The sequence below is a fragment of the Colobus angolensis genome, unplaced genomic scaffold, assembly GCF_000951035.1.
Source record: "Colobus angolensis palliatus isolate OR3802 unplaced genomic scaffold, Cang.pa_1.0 Scaffold24, whole genome shotgun sequence".
Taxonomy (NCBI): domain Eukaryota; kingdom Metazoa; phylum Chordata; class Mammalia; order Primates; family Cercopithecidae; genus Colobus; species Colobus angolensis.
In genome coordinates, this window is record NW_012115599.1 from 3,991,039 (window position 1) to 4,004,479 (window position 13,441).

General features: G+C 41.5%; 1 protein-coding gene across 4 annotated transcripts in view; it reads right to left on the reverse strand.

Moving 5' to 3' along the window:
• The window catches only part of MXD1 (MAX dimerization protein 1), a 36,654-nt gene that overhangs the window by 16,884 nt on the left and 6,329 nt on the right, over positions 1 to 13,441 (reverse strand). For 2 of the 4 annotated variants that reach the window (XM_011945249.1, XM_011945248.1), the window contains exons 1-3: positions 10,673 to 11,195; positions 9,856 to 9,955; positions 4,308 to 4,337 (exon numbers count right to left, since the gene is read on the reverse strand). In XM_011945249.1, coding sequence (XP_011800639.1) covers positions 4,308 to 4,337; positions 9,856 to 9,955; positions 10,673 to 10,745 — 203 coding nt within the window. In that variant the 5' untranslated portion in view covers positions 10,746 to 11,195. Of the gene's footprint in view, positions 1 to 4,307; positions 4,338 to 9,855; positions 9,956 to 10,672; positions 11,196 to 13,441 lie in introns of those variants that run through there. The other 2 variants (XM_011945251.1, XM_011945250.1) reach the window with 2 other exon arrangements.

Sequence of the window (13,441 nt, forward strand, 5' to 3'; positions counted from 1 at the left end):
AGAGCAAGACTCCATCTCAAAAAAAAAAAAAAAAAAAAAAAAAAAGAAATGCAAATTAAAACAAGTTGCCTGCGCGGGTGTTTTTTTTTATTTTTTACTTATCAAACTCATAAAGGTTTTAAGTTATAACATCAACTTGTGAAGTGTAGGGAAAATATTGCCTATAACCTGCCTGGTGGACAATCCAGCAATCCTAAAAATGTGTTCACCACCAATTCCACAGCTATAAATTTATCCTAAGGAAATAATTATGATGTTGGACAGAGATTTTTCTACAGGTGGTTTAAGAAAGCATTGTTTAGGTTCTGGAAGAATCCAAAGTAGGGGACTGATTACATGAGGTTTAATGTATTCATATAATATAATACTGGGCATTAAGTAATGTTGGAAAAGGAGATTTAATGACTCTGGAAAATGTTTATAACTGGAAAAGATGCTACAAATTATTACTATATGATCCCATGTTGGTTAAAAAAAACTGTACACAAAAGTCTAGATGGATCTAGAACAAATGTTAGCAGGTGTTACCTCTGAAAGGCCTATTACAGGTGATTTTATATTCTTTGTGCTTTTCTGAATTTTCTAACTTTCCACACAAAACTATATTTTCAGTTCTTTTCCAAAACAATTGGAAAGATGTATTTCCAAGTTCCATTGGTTTTCTCTGAGTGCCAGAACCATGGATGATTTAAATTTTTAGTATTGTTTTCTATATTTCTCAAAATTTTCTGCAAGATTAGTTTAAAAAAAGAAAAACCACACACACACACACACACACACACACATACACACACACACACACCCCACACCCCCAAGGGTGTTTTCTTAGGAGCTCAGACCCAGAAAATTAGTTAAAATGCAGAGAAACACAGGCCATGTGCTGACTGACAAACCCCCTGTAGAGTGATATTAATCTGAGCTCCTCCACAGCAGTGAGTAGCCTTTACTGGATTCTGTAGTCCCAGCACCTACTACATGGCATCTTAGGTGCTCAATACCTATTCTGTTGAGTAGAGAATACTACCACCACCATTCTAGAAATCTTTTCATTTATTGTCCCACCAATGCGAAGACACTTCAAAGTGTTGGTGTTGGGTATAATATCCTTACAGTTGAGTCCTGGTAACATAGAGTAACACTAATTATTTAGGATCTCTAAAGCGCCATAGAAAAGGTTTCCATTCAAGAAAACTAACCCAAGTATAATCAGCTCTGCAATATCAAAAGGGAAAATCCCATTGTTAGAAGTTCTTTTCCTAAGTTGCCTTTTCTTCTTCCTTTTTTTTTTTTTTTTGAGACCCATGGCAATCTTTTTACACTTGATTTTAGCCAAAAGGCCGAGAAGCAATGAAAGCCATGACAATCTTTTTATGCAATGTTATCAGGTAAAAAATGGCTAAAGTGTATTAGCATTTACCAGAGTGGTATTCTTTTATAGAACTCAGCTACTAAAACTAGGAAGAGTACAAAAACAGCTGTTCAACTGACCTCCAAACCCTGAAGTTCGTAAACATCCACACTATACGAGAGGGGAGCCCAGCAACTTTCACCTCCCCTGAACTGCAGCAACCAATGCTTGCTTAAATTAAGTAAACTGAGTCCTGATTTTCCTTCTCTTCTGTTCACATGCTATAGACTAGAAAGATTATCAAGACCTTAAAAGACCAAATTCCAAAAAAGAAAAGAAGGAAACTAGATAACTAACTCTTCAACAAGCAAAACTGACTGGTCATATGGAAGCAAGCTCAATTATAGGCAGCTTGCCTAGTGGTGACTTCACGTCCACTCTTCTAGAATTTTTACCTCCAGCTTCTTGTGCACACCTCAATCTTAGCACTTAGTCTATTAACTGAAACTGTCTCTGCATCTTTACCATTGGACAAACTGCACATTTATCTTGGATGAGGACCTTGCTGATTTAATACCCTACTATGAACGCATTTAATACCCGGTAACACGCACAAGTTCTGGGGCCACCATAGACATAGAATAAACATCCCTGAGGTGCTAAAATAAACAATACAATCGATATTCTGTAGCATTCCTGCAGAGGCAAAAGTCACGAAGTTTTAGTAAGTCTTTATGTGAAGGGATCAAATTTTAATAATAATAATAATAATAAATACCAAAGTAAAGTATTAGAGGGGCGAAGAACTAGAAGACTTTTTAGTAGAAATAGTGCCGGTTTACCCACATCACTGCAAAGGCAGAAAGAAGGGAGAGAATCTGAAGAGAAAATCTCAAGATGAGAAAGAGAAGCCACACTGACTACCTTTCCACTTTAAGAGATACTTTTGAGTTTCTAGTTCATGATATGTAAATAGCTAAAGCATAAAGGAAGCTCCAACTTAAAACATGGTCAGTCACGATCATAGAACAATTAAAAGGGAAGACAAAGGGATGAGCAGAAGCATATGTGCAGTGAGGCACACACACCATCACACACATATATATACACACACACACACACACAAAATTCCATAGTGGAGTAAAGCTAACTGCCCTCTTCTAGAATTCTGCCTGCCTGGGAAGGGTTTGGTCTGCCCTTTCACTGATGAAACATAAATATAATTCAGATCCTGACTTTCAGAGTCAGGCTCCTTTTTCAAAGAAGGTTGGCAGGAAATAACCGCGTCTTTACAGAGCCATCATTACACATCCTTTTCTTGTTCATGCAGGGCACTGAGAAAGCACTCAATTTGGATGGGTAGCCCGCATTTCAAATTGATGGGAGCTCAGAGAATGAGGCTAGTTCAATGGTTCTCCGCCATGGCTGCACATGAGAATCACCTGAGGAGCTTTTGAAACATACGAGTGCAGAGCCTCAACCCAAACCAGTTAAATCAGAATTGCTAAGGGTAAGGTCTGGGCATTATTTTGTTTGTCTGTTTGTTGGCTTTTAAAAGCTCCACAGAAAGTTATCATTAATTTTTTTTCAGTATGGTAAAACCAAGTGTTTTTTCTTTGTTGTTGTTGTTTTGGGTATTTTGTGGCTTTTTTTTGGTGTTTACTAGAGATACAAGAAAATTTGCTTTAAAATACTCCACAGGGAGAGGTGGTTTTGCTTATAGAAAACTGGCAAAATGCTGATAATTACTGAAGCTGGGTAATGGATACATAGGAGTTGATTACATTAGTCAGTCTACTTTTGTAGATTTGAAATTTTTTCTTTCTTTTTTTTTTTTTTTTTTAAGACAGAGTCTCACTCTGTTGCCCAGGCTGGAGTGCAGTGGTGGGATCTTGGCTCACTGCAACCTCCGCCTCTAGGGTTCAAGTGATTCTCCTGTCTCAGCCTCCCTAGTAGCTGGGATTACAGGCACGTGCCCCCACCCTGGCTAATTTCTGTATTATCAGTTGACACAGGGTTTTGCCATGTTGGGCAGGCTGGTCTCAAACTCCTGACCTCAGGTGATCCACCCACTTTGGCCTCCCAAAGTGCTGGGATAACAGGTGTGAGCCACTGTACCTGGCCAGATTTGAAATTTTCTATAATAAAAAGTTATTTTATAGAATCAGCAGAAATAAAACTTTGTTCTCTACCCTCACCAGAAAAATCTACAAGTGTATGTGTATAATGTGTTTAATATAAAAATATGTTTAAAAATACACAGAAAGCTTTGCAATTGATTCTAATGTGCAACCAGAGTTGAGAAGCACTGGGCGGCCTCACTGAAGGAGGGGCAACTTGATTTGGAAAATAACGATTTAAGTAAGCAGCAAGAGGCAATCCAGGTGAGAGAGATTCCACTCAGGCTGTGGCAAGATGGAGCCCAGTGAGGGTGGTAGGCCTCCTCTAGTTAGGCACCATCTCCAATTTCTGCCATGCATACATTTGCCTGAATTTTGAGACTCTTCATTCACAAGTGAACTGCAAATACACATACATACACATGTTAATACACACGTGTTAATATATACACACATATATTATGTTTGTGTATATATATCTATGTATACATATTTTAGATAACATTGCCAATTATATTCAGTAGCATGTAATTTTTAAAAAACACTATTTGTGGAAATATTGCCTCTTACTAAAATGCTTTGGTCTGTGGAATAGTCATTCAAAGGCTTTCTTCAGGAGTGGGCTGGTGGGGGTGAGGGTTAGGGGTGTAGTCTTTTAACTGGCAAGCTCTATATCTACCTAAGTAATTTATGAGCAATGCTGCTTAGAGGGCCCTGGGTGAATTCTGAAATCAGGTGCTATTAGTGGGAAGAGTCAAAAAGAGCAACCAAGTTTGAACTTAATGAACAGAGAATGCAACAAAGCTCCCCGCATTCCACCTCCCAAATCCCCAACTCACCTATTCTTCTCCATTTCATTGTGAGTTGATCTGAAAGAGGGAACAATAAGAGAAGAATAAGATATTTTTGTCTTAAAGAACTACTTCAACACCAACACAATTCTTTTCACTTCTGTCTCTCCGAAGTTGATAGGAGAGATGTAGAAAGGGAGAAAAATTCACTGGGCTTTACTAAAAAAATTAGTCCATTTGAAGAGTTAGATAAATGTAAATACCTAAAATAGAGTTCAAGGTAAAGAGACAAACCAAGAAGCATGCCTTCTCTAGTGGAAAAATAATCCATTTTAAGACAAGGAAGAAAAGGGGTCTATTTATACAAAAACAGCTGCACAAAGCAATGTGAATTTGCGTTACATAATACGACAAAGCCTTCTTTAGGCTAAGGGTAGAACAATGGAGGTAGCATCCCTACCCCACCCCTGCAGTTTTCCCTAGGGGTAGCATACACCAAAACTTTGTGTAAAGTTGCTTGACTATGCTGTTTTAAATAGTAAAATAACCCTCTTCCCCAGTCTTCTGACTCCCTGAAGTAACTGTCATGTACAAGATGCTACTATTAAATAGCAACCAAATGCTTTTAGGAAGGGGTTTGCAAAGTTCAGCTCAACATAAAGATGATAGGTTGGTTAAAGCAGAAGTTAGTGAAATGTGAAGTCCAGCTTTGCCACTGATATGCTGTGGAATAAATAAAATTCTTTACCGTCCTGTCACTGGTTAACCTGTCTATAAGATGAGAATAAAAATAATTACCAATTATTTACTGAACAAGTATAGGCCAATGAGGTAGCAACTGTAAAACTGATCAGAGAGGCTTGGATGAAAGGTGTGATAGATACGAAACCATATGATTAGTGTATTTATGGCTGACCTTAAAGACAAGGTCTGGCCTAAGACTTTATGGACAAGTTACCACCAAGTTATAAGAAGTCAATGTGGCCCTTTTAGTGTCCTCCTCACACAACTCCTTCCTAACCAGTTATAAATTTGGAAGAAGCTACCAGCATTATAAAGGAGCTGAATCTTGACCTTTCTTATGAAAATTCTCCGGAGTTTAACCAGCTCAGGAGTTTACTCCCTGCTTCGGCTCATGAATTCTGTTGGGCCATCCATAATCAGCACCTTACTGGGCTTAGGAAATAAATTCTTACAGCAATCGTGGAGGAATACCACCTCAAGAGTGCTCAGCCACTTATTTACATCAGGGGCACCACCACCAAGTTCACTCATCAGAGAATGGGGGTTAAGGACAGTGAATGTGGGGGGATGGCAGCGGAAATGAGGAGGTTGTCTTGAAATGAGAAATTTCCAACCTAGCATTAAACTTCTCTTCCACAAGGACCTTGGGAATCAATTTTTATTCACAAAGAAAAAATAAATGAGAAAATGACAGTATTTTAAGTTTAGAATATTTGTTTTCTAGGTAAACAACACATGGACCTCATGTATTCAAACCCATCCAAAATTGGTTAACTTAAAAGTTTTAGGCTGGGCATGGTGGCTCATGCCTGTAATCCCAACACTTTGGGAGGCCGAGGTGGGCGGATCACAAGGTCAGGAAATTGAGACCATTCTGGCCAACTGGTGAAACCCTATCTCTACTAAAAATACAAAAATTAGCTGGGCGTGGTGGTGGGCGCCTATAATCCCAGCTACTCGCTTGAACGAGAGAGTCGGAGGTTGCAGTGAGCTGAGATCATGCCACTGCAATCCAGCCTAGCGACAGAGGGAGACTCCATCTCAAAAACAAAACAAAACAAAACTTTAAAATTGTCAGACATGGTGGCTCAGACTTGTAATCTCAGCACTTTGGGAGGCTGAGGCAGGAGAACTGCTTGAGCTCGGGAGTTGGAGACCAGTGTGGGCAACACAGCAAGAGCCCATCTCAATTAAAAAGAAATAAAAGCTTTACATTGATTCACTTGGTTATCCCTCAGCATTCTCCAGTAACATTGTTCTGAAGGTTTATTGCCTTCAATGGCCAACAGGATACTACAGTTAACAAGTATCTGGCATATACTGCAAACCTTTGGCTCTAAAGCACGTGGCATTTTAACTTTAACCAGGACTAGTAAATTCAAAGTCTGACAGATTTTTTTAAATGGATGAAAGTAGATGGGCACGGTGGCTCACACCTATAATCCCAGCACTTTGGGAGGCTGAGGTGGGTGGATCACTTGAGGTCAGGAGTTCGAGACCAGCCTGGCCAACATGGCAAAACCCCTTCCTTACTAAAAATACAAAAATTAGCAGGGCATGGTCACATACGCCTGTAATCCCAGCTACTCGGGAGCTGAGGCAGGAGAATCACTTGAATCTGGGAGGTAGAAGCTGTAGTAAGCTGAGATGGTGCCACTGCATTCTAGCCTAGGCAACAGAGCAAGACTCTGTCTAAAATAAATAAATAAATAAATAAATAAACAAAATAAAATGGATGAAAGTATATGCCAACAGTTGGTTCAGATTACCCTCTTTCACTGTAGACAAGGACCATCCCTTGTAGGTGGAGGAGAGGAAAGTGAATAGGTTGAGAAGACAGTAGAAAATAACAGCACACAGGAAATTCTTACCAAAATATTTCTGGATTCTTTGAAAATATATAGATAAACTAATAAATAGAGTTATATACTTATGTAAAATTTTGAATCCCCAAAATAAACTTTTAAACAAACTCCATAGGAAGCACAACTTCTTCCAAAATTTAAACAAAATTTTTAAAACTACAGATTTTCTTTGATTACTTGAGAGTGTTAAACACGTGGTGCTTTTTCAAGGGGGACTTATAGCTAATGGCTAGAGCATTACTGAAGGGTATCCAGTTTACTGAAACTGAGTTATTAATAAAAAGCAGCCCTTTCAAAAATGATCAGTTCCGAGATGCCAGCCACCTCCATTGATGGGTAAACATTTACATTTTAAATTAAAGCATTATAAGAACACATTGATACCTTGTGTCAAAACTATTTTCCATGTGATTATGGAAAACAATGGATAACTCTGGAATCACTGATAAAGGTCAAATTTCACCATTTAAAAATACACTCTAATAAAAAAATAACTAAGTCAAATTATGGCGTATCTGAGATAACCAGGAAAAATCCTTGGGTTCAAAAAGACTCCTCATGTCAGGTCACTCTAGACACTATCTTATAAAACAACTGGGTGGCAAGTCCTGAACTTCCTCTTTCATATGAGTGCCAAAGCCTGCTTTACTCATTGAACAAAACACACTTTTAAAAAGTTCTAGATTTCAATTCTAAATAATTAGTAATTGACTTCAAAAATCAGTAGGAAAGAAACTTCCATCTTCCTACGGATAGTTTCAAAAACAACTGATATTCACAATTTCATTTTCGTTTTTGTTGTTTTAATAAGCAACTAGAGAAACGTGAATAAGATCTGCATTTTCAGTTCCCAAGAAGTTTCCTATGTGGCTAAATCTTATCTTTTATTGTCCAAGGAAAAGTAGCTCCCCAGACTCTACAAGCAAAAAGCACAGCATTTCAACCTGTATGAACAAGAGTAAACTGTTATCCAAGGGTTATGTAAACCAGCAGTAATCTCTCCCTATCCTTTACCTCAGTTCAAAATTCTGACCATACATGGCTGAGGATATAAAGCCGATTCAAACTATGGGGTCAAGCTGCTTTCTCCGTTATGATTGCTTGTTCCTCAAAAAAGGAGCTATTCCAAATGGTTCATGAAGGAAACGATCACACTGAAAGAAAACTACCTGCTCCTGCCTCACACGTTTGCCTAGTGCTACCTCTAGGTTTAATCATGGTCTCTCAGAAATCCTTACACCACTGAATATATTACACTAACTCACTATCAGTCAAGTATATGGACAACTGTGATAATCCCCTGTCTCTAACCATGGAAAGCAAACCAACCCATTAACAGAAGAATTTGTAGCCTTTTTTTTTTTTTTTTTTTTTTGGCATAGTACTGATTATTGAAGAGAAGATACTAGAAAGAATCCATTTTTTGGCTTAAGATTCTTAACTACTATTATTTTTCTTTCCTAATCACCTTTTGGGACCAAACCACTTCAACATCTCATTTTTTTATCCCCACTAGTGAACATCCCCTACAACCTTCCTGTGAAACTAAGGAAAAAAATAAAGTGTTAAGGTATTAAGCCTCAATAAGTAACACGGACAATTCCTCTCAAATCATTAGTGGACAATAATAAAAGCCAAAATGGACTATGCTTTTCCAGAAAAATTAACTGAAAGGCCTCAAAATTCTTCTAAACAAATTAAAAAAAAATACTGTAATAAAATGCAACACAGCTTAATTGTTTTTATACCATTGCATATTACAAGTCAGTATTAACATCCTTCTTAAAGTGCCTTCATATCCATGCACAAAACTACAGGCTACCACCTTCAGGTAATGCTAAGATTAGAGGACAAGCAAAACCCACCAAGTAATTACCAGGTTGATTCTTCACGTGCCATTTTTATTCAAGGGCATGGCACAAGTAATGCTGCTCACATCCTGTGGTTCCACCACCGATACTAATGAGGTGAACCAAGTACAGAAGACGCAGCAAGAACAAGTGAACAAGTGATTTTTAGGTTTAAGTGGGAAATTCCTGGTCTGTACTAAGCCACAGAGGATATCAATAGACCCTTGCAAGGAGTTATTCATGAGGGTGAGGGAGGGATGAGGATTCTAAACCAGTGACGAAAAATTCGATGCTTTTAATTTACTGGCAGGAAAGGTATAGTTGAAGGAATCTAATAAAACGAATATCCTAGCCAACTACATTTTAAGGGCAAAGAAGGGAGAAAAAGGGCAGTAACATTGATGGACTATTTATATGTACCAGAAACTATGCACAGGACTTTAATATGTGATTTAACTGACCATTAACCAAATCTCCAGTGAGATTCACAGCTTTTAAGAATTATGGTATGAGACAATCTATAAGACTAACATGGAAAGGTTGTAGCATATTAATATTTCAGTATTATATATTCCTCTATCACTAAAGAGGTAGGTTTCAACCTCAATCATTCCTCTTTGCCATTACAAATAGAGGTGACAAATTAGAGTATCAAACAAACCACTGTATTTAATTTACATGTCAAGTATGAGATCCTACCACTTATGCCAAATCAGGTACTTTAATGTGTTTATAAAATCATTACAACGAAAAGTAAAAGAAATGGATAATGTCCAGCATTTTGACTTATAGAAAACTTGCCCTGATCTGCAACTTCTGAAGAGAAAACATTGTCACCATTGCTAATCTCACTTGAAGCTTTCACAGATTTTTTTGTTCCAAAAGGAAAGAAAAGCGAAATTAAATTTTGAATAAAGTTCATAAAAAATGTAAAACATTTCTATTTTTCTTTTCAGTTCCCTCAACCCAAACAGAAACAGCTTCCTACAATGTCTGAAGTCCATGTGTACATTACTGAATCATGACGGCCACAATGTCATTTTATAGGGTTATAATCACAACAGGCAACTTACATTCAGCAGTTTGTGTCACCTACAACATAATCTAAAAGACAGAAGGAAGTATTTACCAAATTACCTGCTACTGCTGTTATTCTTTTTGGATTTGTTCCTCCGTTTTAAGGCATCTCTGTCCTTGTTATTGTATGGTAACATGGAGGCATAACCATGTTCAGCTTCTAGAAAACAGGAGGATCCAGTTAATGAATGGGCCCAGAATATTTAATACTCTCTCCTCTCTACAGTATTTCCTTTTTCCTTTATTCATCTTTAAAAGAATATTGTGGAAATAATTAAATGGAGTAAGGTGGAATTCTGAGAACAATGATTAAAAAAAAAAAAAAAAAAACACTGTGTGAATACCCTCAGTTCGGAGCAGGTGTAAAGAGGATTCCAGCTGCTCATTGTTGAGAAAGACACAGTAGTGCCTAAGCTCACGCAGCCTGGGTTTCCCACTGGCAACGTCCAGCAGGTTGGTGCGGGTTAAGTGGAACCAGCCTCAGGCGAAGGTGCGGGGCAAGCACCGTGAGGCGCTGCTCCTCTGCCCAGGAGACTGCGGCGCTGGACCCACCTGGGGGCCGGCCGGGACCAGCCCGGGTGAGGTAAACCAGGGAGGCTATCGGAGGGGGCCCCGGCCGCCCACTCGGGAGGGACTGGGGAAGGGGCGGCGTTCGGGACCCCGGCGGGCGATAGCCCCTTCTCCATCCCATTCATTGCTCTGGGGGCAGCGGCGGCCTCCCTTCGGACCGCGCGTGGGGAGAGCTGGAGGAGGCAGGGAGCGCTCGCGGTCTCCCTGCCTCCAACCACCCCCGGAGCGGCTGGGCGCCCGGACCTGAGGCCGGCCCCACAGGACCCCCGGCCTCGGTTCGAGTGGACCCCTTCCCGTCCCCGTGCACCTCTCTCCCGCCGCTCCAGATAGTCGGCCGCCTCCAGCAGCATCTGGATGTTCATCCGAACCGCCGCCGCCATTCTGCACCGGGGGCCGGAGCCACGGGACCAACCCCCACTGCCCACGGGCTCGCTGCCGCCGCCGGACCGCTATGGAGCCCGCTGTGGACACCGCGAAGCAGGGCTGAGGGAGCCTCTCTGGCAACCACGCTCGACAACAGAGGGAGGGGGGGCCAGTGAGCTGGGCACCGCCGACACGGTGACAGAACCCGCAGCAGAGCAGCAGCCGCCACCGCCGCGGAGTGTTTATCCCCGACTCACCATCTCCCCGCCCCCAGCCCCTTCTCTTGACAGGCCAGCTTCGGCCGCGTTCCTCATTGGGCCCCCCAAAGAATGCCCCGCCCCCAAACTTGTGCGATTGGGAGAGGGCTTCACGGCTCCACCCCCCAAAGTCCGCTCCTCTCGCTGGTTGGTCACGCTTGACAAGGCCCGGGCTCCACCCCCTCTTTCCAATTGGTGACAGGATTAGCAACTCCGCCTCGTGGTCCTTCCTTGTTTTCCATTGGTTCTATACCAACAACCCGGGCCCCCTTTTGCTTTGTTAGTATTGGCCAAGAGCTGTAGCAGGCAAGCACCTCGCCGGTCTCCCATTGGTGAAGCCTTCGGAAACCTCCCAGCTACAATGATGTCACCTTTCTCCAGTCCAGGCGAGCCCTAAGTGGCTGATGGTCAGCGGCCTGCCTGCTCCTCACCAGGTGTGGCATTGGCTGGGAGGGCCGGTCCGGCGCTGGGCGGCGCTGATTCACCGGGTGAGCTCGGCTCCACCCGGCCTCGCCTCGGACCTGTTGCCAAGACCTGTCCCCGGGGAAAACTTCCGGGACCTGCCAGGCGTCTCTCGAATGGAAGGCTGGCACCTCGCGTCGCCTGGGCGCTCTGCCCCGCTTGGGTTCGGGGCCGGAGCCCTGGGTCTGGTGGCCGCGGCCCTGGAGGTTCCGGGCTTCACGGAACTCCGGCTGGCGAGGGCCCAGCCGCGAATCATCCCGGAGAGCGGTGCAGGATAGTGGCCGGTGAGCCGGGAGCTCGGGCAGGCGCCACGTGGCTGCTGCGGGGCTTGAGAAGAAAAGCCTGGCCGTTGTTAAATGCTTGCCGCCTGGCGTTTTTTCTGCCCTCAAGAAAGAGCTGGAATCGGGCTCCAGTATACAGCATTGAGCTCATGCGCCTTTTCCGCACCCCCTTCCACCCCCGGGAAGTGATGGAATAATTAATTACTTTCACGCGAGTGGGTTTTTAAAGCTCAGAGACTTCCTGAATCTACAGGATGGCATTAAACTCTAAGATTCTTTGACTTAAATGTCTTTTAGGGTTTTCCCCTCCCTTTTAATTCTAGATGAAGACACTCACAAGATTATTGGGGTTTTTTTGTTTGTTTGTTGTTTTCAAAGGGAGTTTTGCTCTTGTCGCCCAGGCTGGAGTGCAATGGCGCAATCTCGGCTCACGGCAACCTCCTTCTCCCGGTTCAAGCGATTCTCCTGCCTCAGTCTCCTGAGTAGCTGGGATTGCAGGTGCCCACCACCACGCCCAGCTTATTTTTGTATTTTTAGTAGAGACGGGGTTTCATTATGTTGCCCAGGCTGGTCTCGAACTCCTGACCTCAGGTGTCCCACCAGCCTCGGCCTCCCAAAGTGCTGGGATTTCAGGCCTGAGCCACCGCGCCTGGACAAGAATACTCTTTAAGATGTCTGCAAATGGTGTGTTTCCGCATGGGGTGGTACCAATATAAATGCTTAATAGAATGTTATGTATAGAAAACTAAAAAGTTAAAGATCGTTCCCTAAACCTATCAAAATTTTTGAGGTGAAAGCTATATGGCAAACCAAGCTACACTGCCAATGTACTGACAGACATCTCCAATTTTAAAAGTAGAAATAAAGTTCTTGGTAGGTTGAGTCCCCAAAATACAAATGAGTAAAGCATGAACATATTTCTTTTTTTTTTTAAGTTTATTATTGTTGCCAATATATAATAGCTTACTATGTGTAGGCATCATACCTACATTATCTCTAATCTTCAACATAGCCCCATGAGGTAGGTTGTGTTAATTACATTTTGCAAGTGAAGAAACTGAGGCCCAGGGAGGCTAAATGATTTTCCTTGTCATGCATTCAGCTGCAGACATGGAAACTGAATCTAGGTCTATCTCACCCAGAGCCCAAATTACCAATCCTCCTGTTGGTAGTTGTATAAAGACAAGGTGGTTTAAACAGATTTCCAGACTGAGTTACAAAACACTGACAACTCAAGTACTGAAGAAAAGAAAGACAAAAGTGTAAATGTAATTATGGTAGGAAATATTAAACATGTATTTTTTAATGGTCCACAAACCCACTAAAATTAAATCAACTCAATAAATAGAATAAACATGTAGTAAATCGTGCCTGACATATAGGCATATTCTGGTTTCAGTGGTTAACTGGATCTAAAAACTGATTCTTTAGGAAAATACTAATGAAATACACATACCGTAGGTAAAGGTTTTCAAAGCACAATACAAAGTTGGAAATGAAGGTAGAAATATAACTTTTTTTTCCCTCCCCATCAGACAGGTAATGTGCCAACACTGTAAAAAGCTCTTTGGGGGGGCACGTCTCACACATGAATGGGGACATCTAATTACTATATTTATGAACTACAAAAGGATCTAACAGTTTTTAAAGAGTATTTTTAAATTGCATGTTATTTGTAAAACAAACTTGAAAATCATAAACGAATGCAATTCT